This window comes from Conger conger, chromosome 14 (genome assembly GCF_963514075.1).
Source record: "Conger conger chromosome 14, fConCon1.1, whole genome shotgun sequence".
In the NCBI taxonomy this organism is placed as follows: domain Eukaryota; kingdom Metazoa; phylum Chordata; class Actinopteri; order Anguilliformes; family Congridae; genus Conger; species Conger conger.
In genome coordinates, this window is record NC_083773.1 from 45,814,555 (window position 1) to 45,827,054 (window position 12,500).

General features: G+C 49.0%; 1 protein-coding gene across 2 annotated transcripts in view; it reads right to left on the reverse strand.

Annotated features, from left to right (window-relative positions):
• mars1 (methionyl-tRNA synthetase 1) overlaps window positions 1-12,500 on the reverse strand; it is a 38,112-nt gene that overhangs the window by 12,077 nt on the left and 13,535 nt on the right. For both annotated transcript variants that reach the window (XM_061218693.1, XM_061218694.1), the window contains exons 9-16: window positions 12,352-12,500; window positions 12,031-12,232; window positions 11,437-11,511; window positions 10,503-10,673; window positions 9,279-9,374; window positions 8,885-9,002; window positions 7,550-7,763; window positions 6,338-6,469 (exon numbers count right to left, since the gene is read on the reverse strand). The exon at window positions 12,352-12,500 is cut by the window's right edge and continues 55 nt beyond it. In XM_061218693.1, coding sequence (XP_061074677.1) covers window positions 6,338-6,469; window positions 7,550-7,763; window positions 8,885-9,002; window positions 9,279-9,374; window positions 10,503-10,673; window positions 11,437-11,511; window positions 12,031-12,232; window positions 12,352-12,500 — 1,157 coding nt within the window. The remainder of the gene's footprint in view (window positions 1-6,337; window positions 6,470-7,549; window positions 7,764-8,884; window positions 9,003-9,278; window positions 9,375-10,502; window positions 10,674-11,436; window positions 11,512-12,030; window positions 12,233-12,351) is intronic.

A 12,500-nucleotide genomic window follows, 5' to 3' on the forward strand; every position in this document is an offset into this window, starting at 1 on the left:
TCTTCAGAGTATACACACCACTTCACTTTTTGCACTTCATTGTGTTTCATTTTACATGGATAACATTTCTGTGTGGATTTTGATGCTTGGATTCATTGTCCTGCAATCTACCTATGACCACAACTCCTAGCAGAGGTAACCGTCAACAACAACCAGGCAGTGCATTTAAGTGCATCATTTTAACCAGGTGTGTTAGTATCACTGCGGACCTTCCTCTAGACGCGGTAACCTTTGATTTGAAATTGCTAATTTGAACAGCACAGGTTAGGGCTTGAGCCAGTTTGTTTGTCTCTATTGCTGTTAATCACTTATACTGGTTGCATACCTGTAGAGTGATTGAACGTTTGTCTTAAATAGCTGTGGAATTTGTCAGTAGATTAGCTTTGATTTGGTATTGCTTGTGAGCGATTTAAATAGGCGTGTCAGAGCGACGCGTCCCAGTTTGTGATGTTATGTTTCACCCCATCCCAGTCTGCTCCCTCCCTCGAAGACACCCCCTGCGACGTGGGCCTCCACGGTGTCGGAACCCCTCAAACCTCAGCTACCCCCCGCTGACCCCCTGTGAGGACTTTGCTGTCACAGGGGGACTATGGAACTGCCAGTCTGCCACTCGGAAGGCTGACTTCATCCCTGCATATGCCTCCCTCCAGTCCCTACAATTCCTTGCCCTAACAGAGACCTGGATCACACCTGACAACACCGCCACTCCCACTGCCCTCTCATCCTCCTTCTCCTTCTCGCACACTCCCCGGCCTTCCGGCCGTGGCGGTGGTACTGGTCTTTTAATTTCCCCCCCATGGAAATTCTCTGTTCTCCCCCTCTCTGACCTGTCCATATCTACTTTTGAATTCCATTGTGTTGCAGTATCCTACCCTACTAACCTTTTTATTGCAGTTATCTATCGTCCTCCAGGTCCCCTGGGAAGCTTCCTTGATGAGCTAGACACCCTTCTCAGCTCCTTCCCTGAGGATGGCACCCCACTGATTCTCCTTGGAGACATCATCCAGACAACATCCACCTTGAAGCCTCCCAGGCTGCTGCCTTCCTACCACTACTCCACTCCTTCGGCCTCTCCCTGCAACACTCTCCTCCAACCCACAAGGCGGGCAATGTCCGAGACCTTGTCTTTGTGAGGAACTGCTCATGCTCCGATTTCAAGGTTACCCCTCTGCATACATCTGATCACCACTTCATCTCATTCTCCCTCCATCTTCCTCCCCATCCTCCTCCCCCTCCTCCCACCTACACTTCCTCAGCCCGCCGTAACCTCCACTCCCTCTCACCCTCTTCCTTTGCCAGCACTGTCACCGCCTCACTCCCCCCTCTCGAATCCTTCTCCAAACTCCCCACTGACTCTGCATCTGCCACCCTCCTTTCATCTCTCTCCTCCCCTTTGACTCTCTCTGTCCCCCTGTCTCAAAGCCACCTCGCACATCCCCTCCCAGTCCTTGGATATCTGACACCCTCCGTACCTCCAGGACCAGCCTCCGCGCAGCGGAGAGGAAGTGGGGAAAATGCAGAGACCCTTCAGACCTCACAATTTACCAGTCACTCCTGGCGGCATTCTCTTCCGCTGTCACTGCCGCCAAAGCAAAATACTATCAGACACAAATTCAGAACTCCGCTTCTAACCCCCGGAAACTGTTCTCCATTTTCTCCTCTCTCCTCAATGCACCGCCTCCTCCACCTCAGTCCTCCTTCGCTGCTGATGACTTTGCTGATTTTTTCAATGAGAAGGTCACAGTCATCCGCAGATCCTTTACAACCACCACCCCCTTACTGTGGCCTTCCCCCCCTCTAGGCCCATCCCTTCCTTTTCCACTTTCTCCCCCCTCACAGACTCTGATGTTTCTCAACTCCTGCTCTCCCACCGCCCGACAACGTGTGCCCTTGACCCTATCCCCTCTTCCCTTCTCCTGACTATCACACCTGACATTCTCCCATTTGTCACCTCCCTTGTAAACTCCTCCCTGTCTTCCGGCTGTTTTCCAGCATCCTCCAAGAGGGCCCACATCACTCCGTTGCTAAAAAAGCCTGCCCTGGATCCCTCCATCATCCAGAACTACCACCCGGTATCTCTTCTTCCTTTTCTTTCTAAAACCATAGAATGAGCTGCTTCTACTCAACTTTCTTCTTTCTTTTCTAACAACAAACTTCTAGACCCCCATCAGTCTGGCTTCAGATCGGGCCACTCGACAGAGACCGTGCTCCTCTCCGTCAGTGAGTCGCTCCATGCCGCAAGTGCAGCCTCCCTCTCCTCTGTCCTCGTTCTTCTAGATCTCTCTGCTGCCTTCGACACCGTGGATCACTCCATCCTCCTCTCCGCCCTGTCAGCAACAGGCATCTGTGGCACAGCCCTGGACTGGATTGAGTCCTATCTCTGGTCGCTCCTTCCAGGTTGCCTGGGCTGGTACGGTATCGACACCTTGGCCCCTTGCCATAGGAGTTCCCCAGGGCTCAGTCCTAGGCCCGCTTCTTTTTTTCTCTTTACACTCGTTCCCTTGGCCCTGTGATCACTGCATATAGGCGATCCTACCACTGCTATGCGGACGATACCCAACTCTTCATCTCATTCCCACCATCTGACACACAGGTTTCTGCCCGTATCTCTGCTTGCCTGAGTGACATCCAGAGCTGGATGGACAACCACCATCTAAAGCTCAACCCAGGTAAGACTGAAATGATATTCATCCCTGCTAAGACCTCTCCCCATCTGGATCTCTCCATTTCCCTCGGGGATACCACACTCACGCCATCACCCAGTGCAAGGAACCTCGGCGTGGTGATGGACAGCAGACTGTCCCTCTCCGAGACCATTGCGGCGGTGACCCGGTCATGCAGGTTCTTCCTATACAACATACCGAGAATCCGCCCCTTTCTCACCCCCTACTCGACCCAGCTCCTGGTCCAAGCGATAGTTCTGTCCCGCCTGGACTACTGCAATTCCCTCTTGGTTGGCCTTTCAGTGTCCGCCATCAGACCCCTCCAACTTATCCAGAATGCAGCAGCTCGTCTGGTCTTCAACCTTCCCAAATACTCACACGTCACCCCCCTGCTTACTTCCCTCCACTGGCTGCCTGTCATGGCTCGCATCAAATTCAAAACATTGAGCCTTCCAAGCAGTTAAGGGGTCTTCCCCAGCTTACCTACAAAAAATCAGCAGACCCTACACCCCTGCCAGACCTCATTCAGCCTCCACAGGCTACTTGGCACCTCCCCCTCTCCGAACCTCCACCTCATGCTCACGACTACTGTCTGTTCTGGCTCCACGGTGGTGGAACGAACTCCCAGTTGAGGTCAGAACTGTAGAATCTCCCCACCTTCAAGCGCAAACTGAAGACGCACCTCTTCAAGCAGCACCTCTCCCCATCCCTCCCTACCTCCCTGTGAACCTTAATTGTTGTCTTTGTGATTTACATAGTGTTTCGGTATTTTTTAGTTGGCTAAGTAAGCAGTATTTGGATAGTTAAGATTGGTCACTTTTGCTTTGTTTGTTTATTTGTTGATTAAAAAAAAAAAGAAAAAAAAAAGGCCCTGGTCCTTATCTTTGTTGTACGGGTAGCAATTGAAATTGTACTTCCCTCTAGGGTCTTTCAGCGAACTTATCCCTGGTAATGGGTATGCACTTTATTGTACGTCGCTCTGGATAAGAGCATCTGCCAAATGCCAATAATGTAATGTAATGTAATGTAATGTAATGCAACCACGGTGCTTCCTGGTACTTTGTTGAATTCATTGTGCCATTGATATTAAATAGTGCCCCACTGGACAACTGCAGCAAACCATCTCCAAAACATGAATGATCCACCGCCATATTTGACAGCAGCATTCCATTTTGCCACCAAACATGTTGGTGGCGTGTCTGACCATAGCACCATAGCTTTCCACTCATAATTCCAATGAGGTTTGGCAAACTCAAGCTGCTTGGTTTAGTTTATTGTGCTCACCCTTCCAAAGAGTTTGCTGGTACGGAGGCATCATTTCATATTTTTTTAGTTCTTTGGCTTATGGTTGACAAAGCATGCTTGTTACCTCATTTTTCTATTATATATATATAACAGCTTTTTATATTCTAGTGAAATAGGAAATTACACAATATAGTTATTTTAGACAGATTAACTAAATGAAAGCAAAATTGTATTGCCAATTTCACTTTGTTTGATTTTATTTACAATAATTGCTAGGGGCAAATGCAAAAAATGGCTATTTTATTTGCCATTATGTTAACTTGTCGCAAACATTTAAATGGGGGACTACAGTACAAAAAGTACTGTAATTACTGGGTTTTTGAAACCCTTTCATAAAAGCACGGAGTCTGCACTTTGACCACATGTGAATTGTTTGATTACAGAGAAAATGAAATATTCAATCAGAAAAAGCAGAAAAGACGTGTGGGACAGACTGGTACAAGTCGTCAGTTTGCGGTAGGTACAGTACTATGTAAAAGTTTTAGGCAGGTGTGAAAAAATGCTGTAAAATAAGTAATGCTTTCAAAAATAGAAATGTTAATAGTTTATTTTTATCAATTAACAAAATGCATGAACAGAAGAAGTGAATGAAAAAAAAATCTAAATCAAATCAATATTTGGTGCGACCACCCTTTGCCTTTAAAACAGCATCAATTCTTCTTGGTATACTTGCACAGTATTTGAAGGAACTTGGCAGGTAGGTTGGGAAAACTAGCTACAGTTCTTCTGTGGATTTAGGCAGCCTCAAATGCTTCTGTCTCTTCATGTAATCCCAGATAGACTCAATGATGTTGAGATCAGGGCTCTGTGGGGGCCATACCATCACTTCCAGGACTCCTTGTTCTTCTTTACGCTGGAGATAGTTCTTGATGACATTGGCTGTATGTTTGGGGTCGTTGTCCTGCTGCAGAATACAAGAGGGCTAATCAGATGTCTCCCTGATGTTACTGCATGATGGATAAGTATCTGCCTGTACTTCTCAGCATTGAGGAGACCATTAATTCTGACCAAATCCCCAACTCCATTTGCAGAAATGCAGCCCCAAACTTGCAAGGAACCTCCACCATGCTTCACTGTTGCCTGCAGACGCTCATTCTTGTACCGCTCTCCAGCCCTTCGGTGAACAAACTGCCTTCTGCTACAGCCAAATATTTCAATTTTTGACTCATCAGTCCAAAGAACCTGCTGCCATTTTTCTGCACCCCAGTTCCTGTGTTTTTGTGCATAGTTCAGTCGCTTGGCATTGTTTCCACGTCGGAGGCAAGGCTTTTTGGCCGCAGTTCTTCCATGAAGACCACTTCTGACCAGACGTAGTAGATGGGTGTACCTGGGTCCCACTGGTTTGTGCCAATTCTGAGCTGATGGCACTGCTGGACATCTTCTGATTGCGAAGGGAAGTAAGCATGATGTGTCGTTCATCTGCTGCACTCACTTTCCTTGGCTGACCACTGCATCTATGGTCCTCAACGTTACCCGTTTCTTTGTGCTTCTTCAACGGAGCTTGGACAGCACATCTGGAAACCCCCGTCTGCCTTGAAATTTCTGCCTGGAAGAGACCTTGCTGATGCAGTATAACTTTCTTGTGTCTTGTTGCTGTGCTCAGTCTTGCCATGGCGTATGACTTCTGACTTTAAACTGTCTTCAGCAACCTCACCTTGGAAGCAGAGTTTGGCTGTTCCTCACCCAGTTTTAACCCTCCTACAGAGCTGTTTCTGTTTCAGTTAATGCTTGTGTTTCAACCTACATATTAAATTGATGATCATGAGCTCCTGTTTGGTATAATTGGTTAATCACACACCTGACTATATGCCAACAAAATCCTGACTTGCAAGTGTACCTAGAAGAATTGATGCTGGTTTGAAGGCAACGGGTGGTCACACCAAATATTGATTTGATTTAGATTTTTCTTCCGTTAGCTCACTTTGCATTTTGTTAATTGATAAAAATAAACAATTTACATTTCTATTTTTGAAAGCATTCCTACTTTACAGCATTTTTTCCACACCTGCCTAAAACTTTTGCACAGTACTGTATATGTCATCAGTTTGCAGTAGGGACAGGTATATGTCATCAGTTTGCAGTAGGGACAGGTATATGTAGTCAGTTTGCAGTAGGGACAGGGATATGTAGTCAGTTTGCGGTAGGCACAGGTATATGAAGTCAGTTTGCAGTAGGCACAGGTATATGTAGTCAGTTTGCAGTAGGGACAGATATATGTAGTCAGTTTGCGATAGGCACAGGTATAGGTATTCAGTTTGCGGTAGGCACAGGTATATGTAGTCAGTTTGCGGTAGGCACAGGTATATGTAGTCAGTTTGCAGTAGGCACAGGTATAGGTAGTCAGTTTGCAGGTACAGGTGTGATCTTACTTGACTTTGTCCAGCAGCTGAAGGTACTGGCGCAGCTCTGCGCCCACCTGGGCCAGCAGCCTCAGGTCCTCTGGCTGCAGCTCCATCTGGGGAACCGAGCCCTCAAAGAACCGGGTCACGAACATGCCTGCCCTGAGAGGCACAGGGTCAAGGGTCAGCGAGCCATACTACAGCACTACAGTATGAATACTACAGCACTACAGTGTGCATACTACAGCACTACAGTACACACAGGCTCAGCCAACCATACTACAGCACTAGTGTGCATACTACAGCACTACAGTATGCATACTACAGCACTACAGTGTGCATACTACAGCACTACAGTGTGCATACTACAGGACTACAGTGTGCATACTATAGCACTACAGTATGCCCAGGCTCAGCCAACCATACTACAGCACTACAGCATGCACAGGCTCAGTCAACCATACTACAGGACTACAGTGTGCATACTACAGCACTACAGTATGCACAGGCTCAGCCAACCATACTACAGCACTACAGTGTGCATACTACAGGACTACAGTGTGCATACTACAGCACTACAGTGTGCATACTACAGCACTACAGTATGCACAGGCTGCATACATGTCCTGGTCTGCATCCTGTGCATAAGTGACCATTACTCAGCCTTACTCAGCCTGCTCATAACTTCATGATCTTATCAGCCCAGCCTTATGCTACAGGTTAGTCATTAATGATCCCATGACACTTCGCAAATAGTTGGGTAGTTCCCCAGTGTCTGGCTAAATTCAATTGGCAAAAACACTGTTAGACTGTTCTCTCCGCTGGTGTGTGGGGGGGGGGGGTCCTGGCGCGAAATGGCTGCAGTCAGGTGGAGCTACACATCGGTGGTGCTTGAAGCGAGGTTCCCCCTCATCACTGTAAAGCACTTTGAGTGTGAGAAAAGCACTACATAAATGCAAGGAATTAATCCATTACAGTTAGCCTACCGTCACTGCCTTGCTATGATGAGTAGCCTAGCCTCAATGGTCAGGCTCATAACCTTATGCTACCATTAGCCAAACTCACCTGCCAAGATCATGAACTTGTTTTGATTAGACTAGCCTTACCGCTCAGGCTTATAACCTCATCCTACGATGAACCAGGTTGGCACTCTGGCATGAGGCAGGTCCACCACCTCTCAGGGATGCGGTTAAACCAGCCTTGTGTGGGCAGGGCCGGACGGATCGGGCCCGGCTCGCTCACCGGTTGATGAAGTTCCCCAGGTTGTTGAGCAGCTCGGAGTTGTTCTTCAGGGCCATGTCGGCCCAGGAGAAGGCCGAGTCCTGGCCCTCTGGCCGCAGGTAGAGCAGGTAGAAGCGCCAGACGTGTGCAGGAATGCCCGTGTCCTGTGCCATGTCCCCGAACACACCCACCCCGCGGCTCTTAGAGAACTTTGTGTCCTCGTAGTTCAGGTACTCTAGGAAAAGGAGAATGAAGAGAGTATTTACTACCCCGGCTACTTGTGTGTAATTATTGGGTAACAATCTCATAGGTACAATGAAAGAGGCTGTAAAATGTATTCTCACTGTGTGTGTTTGTTTCATGGTACAATGAAACAGGCTGTAAAATGTATTCTCATCGTGTTTGTTTGTTTCATGGTACTTTCACCTCTGACATCAAACAGTACATAATAATTAGACATGTAGTATGTTATTTACCCAGTAAATGCCATGTAATTAATGGCCTGTAATACAAGGCGTTACCGAGCGTTGTGTCCTCGTAGCTGAGGTACTCAGGGTGTTTCAGTGTCGACGCAGTGCGGATTCCCTGAGTGTAACTGGTGTCCCGTGGGGGCGGGAAACTGATGCAACATTACCTGACGTGACGTGAAACACTTTCACTCTCAACACGCCAGAACAATGAGAAAACACCCCTGCAGATCCCTGTGAAATTCAGCAAAATACCTAACCAACCAAAACACGCACTCGTGCGTTCTGAATGTTTGTGAAAATAAACCAGCTTCTTTCAAGGCCTTCAGCAAAACTGCAGGGGTTTTACTGGCATGTGACAGGTTGGAGTACTCCAGATAACTACTGGACACAGGTCTGGCAGTACCTGGGTAAAACTGGTGTAACAAATGACCTTGCTCAGCTGAACTGATGTGGGATTATCAAACAATTTCAGCAGAAATGAAGCATGCTCTTAGTTCAACCCTTTGGGCTAAAAACAAAAGTTCACAGATCAACGGAATGAGGTTTGAGAGGAATTTATCAAACTAAAACTAATCGATATGAGGATGAAGACTGATGAAGGGTGATTAAAAGGATTTAAAAATTGTATGAACGCATTCTCATCCACTCTGAAACATGTGTCCTGCTCAAACACAGAATGGTCTATGACACTCTGTAGCCCCAGGTTGGCCATTAATGAGTATTTAAAACAAGGCAGTGAGGTTGGCACAATTTTGTTTTGACTCCGTGAGTTTATAGTTTCAATTTATCAATTTAATTTCAATTAATTTCCTGAGGTGACTGACACCAACTCTGCATACCAGCATATCCAAAAACATAATTATGTGCAAGAGATGAAGGGCTTTACCTGTGGCAATGAGGTGATTGACGAGTGTGTAGTTGTCCTGAGCGCCCAGGAGGGAACAGGGGAAAACCACGCTATGGAATGGCACGTTATCCTTCGCCATGAAATTATACAGCTCCACCTGAGAAAGACCATCACACACACCCTGTAGTCACACACGCTGTATTCACACACAAACACACACACACACACACACACACACACACACACACACACACACACACACACACACACACACACACACACCCTGTATTAATTCACACACACACACACACACCCTGCATTCACACACAATTAACTAATTTAATTTCAATTCATTTCCTAAAAAAAAAAAAAAAAAAATTATTTCCATAATAAGTGCAGACTAATCATTTCAAATATAACAAATGATAATTACCTGCTCTGGGTTCTTCCACCACTTCTCCCATTGGTCGGTATAGTTGGCAGTGATGGAGAGGTAACCAATCGGGGCATCGAACCACACATAGAACACCTAAAACAAATAAAATGGGAGTGTTGGGAGTGTGTGTGTGTGTGTGTGTCGTGGGGACGCAGTCCCTCTGGGTTGTGTGTGTGTGTGTGCGTGTGTGTGTGTTGTGGGGACGCAGTCCCTCTGGGTTGTGTGTGTGTGCGTGTGTGTGTGTTGTGGGGACGCAGTCTCTCTGGGTTGTGTGTGTGTGTGTGTGTGTGTCGTGGGGACGCAGTCTCTCTGGGTTGGGAGTGTGTGTGTGTGTGTTGTGGGGACGCAGTCCCTCTGGGTTGTGTGTGTGTGTGTGTGTGTGTGTGTGTTGTGGGGATGCAGTCTCTCTGGGTTGGGAGTGTGTGTGTGTGTGTGTGTGTTGTGGGGATGCAGTCTCTCTGGGTTGGGAGTGTGTGTGTGTGTGTGTTGTGGGGACGCAGTCCCTCTGGGTTGTGTGTGTGTGTGTGTGTGTGTGTGTGTGTGTTGTGGGGACGCAGTCCCTCTGGGTTGTGTGTGTGTGTGTGTGTGTGTGTTGTGGGGACGCAGTCTCTCTGGGTTAGGAGTGTGTGTGTGTGTGTGTTGTGGGGACGCAGTCCCTCTGGGTTGTGTGTGTGTGTGTGTGTGTGTGTGTGTGTGTTGTGGGGACGCAGTCTCTCTGGGTTGGGAGTGTGTGTGTGTGTGTGTGTGTGTGTGTGTGTGTGTTGTGGGGACGCAGTCTCTCTGGGTTGGGAGTGTGTGTGTGTGTGTGTGTGTGTGTGTGTGTTGTGGGGACGCAGTCTCTCTGGGTTAGGAGTGTGTGTGTGTGTGTGTTGTGGGGACGCAGTCCCTCTGGGTTGTGTGTGTGTGTGTGTGTGTGTGTGTGTGTTGTGGGGACGCAGTCTCTCTGGGTTGGGAGTGTGTGTGTGTGTGTGTGTGTGTGTGTGTGTGTTGTGGGGACGCAGTCTCTCTGGGTTGGGAGTGTGTGTGTGTGTGTGTGTGTGTGTGTGTGTTGTGGGGACGCAGTCTCTCTGGGTTAGGAGTGTGTGTGTGTGTGTGTTGTGGGGACGCAGTCCCTCTGGGTTGTGTGTGTGTGTGTGTGTGTGTGTTGTGGGGACGCAGTCTCTCTGGGTTGGGAGTGTGTGTGTGTGTGTGTGTGTGTGTGTGTGTGTTGTGGGGACGCACCTTCTTGGAGAAGTCGGGGTGTGGGACGGGGGTGCCCCACTGCAGGTCCCGGGTGATGCAGCGTGGTTTGAGGCCGTCCCTCAGCCAGGAGCGCGTGATCTGCCGAGCGTTACCCGTCCAGTCGCCCGAACCCACCGACCGCTCCAACCACTCCTCCAACTGACCCTCCAACTGTGGCACAGACAGAGCGACAGGGGGAGAGAGAGGGAGAGAGGGAGAGGGACAGGGGGAGAGAGAGGGATAGAGAGAGAGGGACAGGGAGAGGGAGAGGGGAAGAGGGACAGGGGGAGAGAGAGTGACAGAGTGGGAGAGAGAGGGAGAGAGAGAGGAAGAGAGGGTGAGAGGGTGAGAAATGCAGTGATAAGGGGGAAAGAGACGAGGACAGAGAGCGAGAGGGACAGAGAGAGAGAGAGGGACAGAGAGAGAGAGAGAGGGATAGAGAGAGAGATGAGGACAGAGAGAGAGAGGGACAGAGAGACGAGGGACAGAGAGAGAGAGAGCGGGACAGAGAGAGAGACGAGGACAGAGAGAGAGAGGGACAGAGAGAGACGAGGGACAGAGAGAGAGGGGGACAGAGAGAGAGAGAGGGACAGAGAGAGAGAGGGACAGAGAGAGAGAGGGACAGAGAGAGAGAGAGAGGGATAGAGAGACACAGTGGAATAGAGTTTGGTTGGGGGTGTAATATGCATCAGAAATACTTTAGGGGCTGGTAATCTGAAACCACAAGTGTAGATCCCTGAGAATTTAAAGAATCGCTGATGAAAATTCACACATGAAAGACAATCTTCATAAAACTGACAGTTATCTGCCTGAAGCAGTAAAGCCCTTTAAATAAGGAACCTGCCCCGCAGGGCACATTAGGGTGGGCATTAAAGGAATCTGCCCCGGACTGCAAGGCCCATTACGGTGGGCATTCATCCCAAAGACACAGTACCTGAGGCAGGTCCAGGAAGAGGTGCTTCGAAGAACGGATGACTGGACTCTGTCTGCACACCTTACACTGGGGGTCCTGAGAGAGAGAGAGAGAGAGAGAGAGAGAGAGAGAGAGAGAGAGAGAGAGAGAGAGAGAGAGAGAGAGAGAGAGAGAGAGAGAGAGAGAGAGAGAGAGAGAGAGAGAGAGAGAGAGAGAGAGAGAGAGAGAGAGAGAGAGAGAGAGAGAGAGAGAGAGAGAGAGGGTAAATAAAGACAGACCACAAAAATACCAGCAGATCCTCTGCTGAACAAGACAGGCCCTGATGGACTCCTGGGAGGACACGAGTGTTCCCTTTCTCCTCCCAAGTGAAGACAAAGCGTTCTTACAACGTTGCTGCAATGTAGTGACAATGTTACAACATAATGACGAGGACAGGCCATTTAGCCCAGCAATGCTCACCTTTTCCTCCCGCTGAAGTGTACTGTACCTACTGCTTAGTTAACCCAAAAGCTGAACTGTATCTAGCACCTTACCAAGCCAGGTCTTGAAAACCAGGAAAGACATTCCAGTAACATTGTGAGACCGTTTTGTGTGAGCTGGGCCCTGACCCCTGACCTTGAGCTCCACGGCGTTGATGAGGCGGCCGCACTTGTCGCACTGGTCCCCGCGGGCCTCGGGGTAGCGGCAGTGGGGACACACCCCCTCCACGAAGCGATCGGCCAGGAAGCGCTGACACTGCTCACACCGCAGCTGCTCCACCGTGTCCTCCAGCAGGAACCCGCGCTCGTGCAGACGCCAGAAAATACCCTGCGCTATCCTGAGAGAGCAGGGCACAATGTCACTGTCCATATACTTATGCACTGCACTGTATATGCAGGCCGACACACACGCACGCACGCACGCACGCACACAGGCACACAGGCACACAGTGCTCACTCTGTCTGGTGGGAGGTGGTGGTCCGGCCGAAGTAATCGAAGTCGATGTGGAACCAGCGGTAGATGGCGGTGTGGATGGCGTGGTATTTGTCGCAGATCTCCTGGGGGGCCAGGCCCTCCTCCCGCGCCTTGTTCTCTGTGGCTGTGCC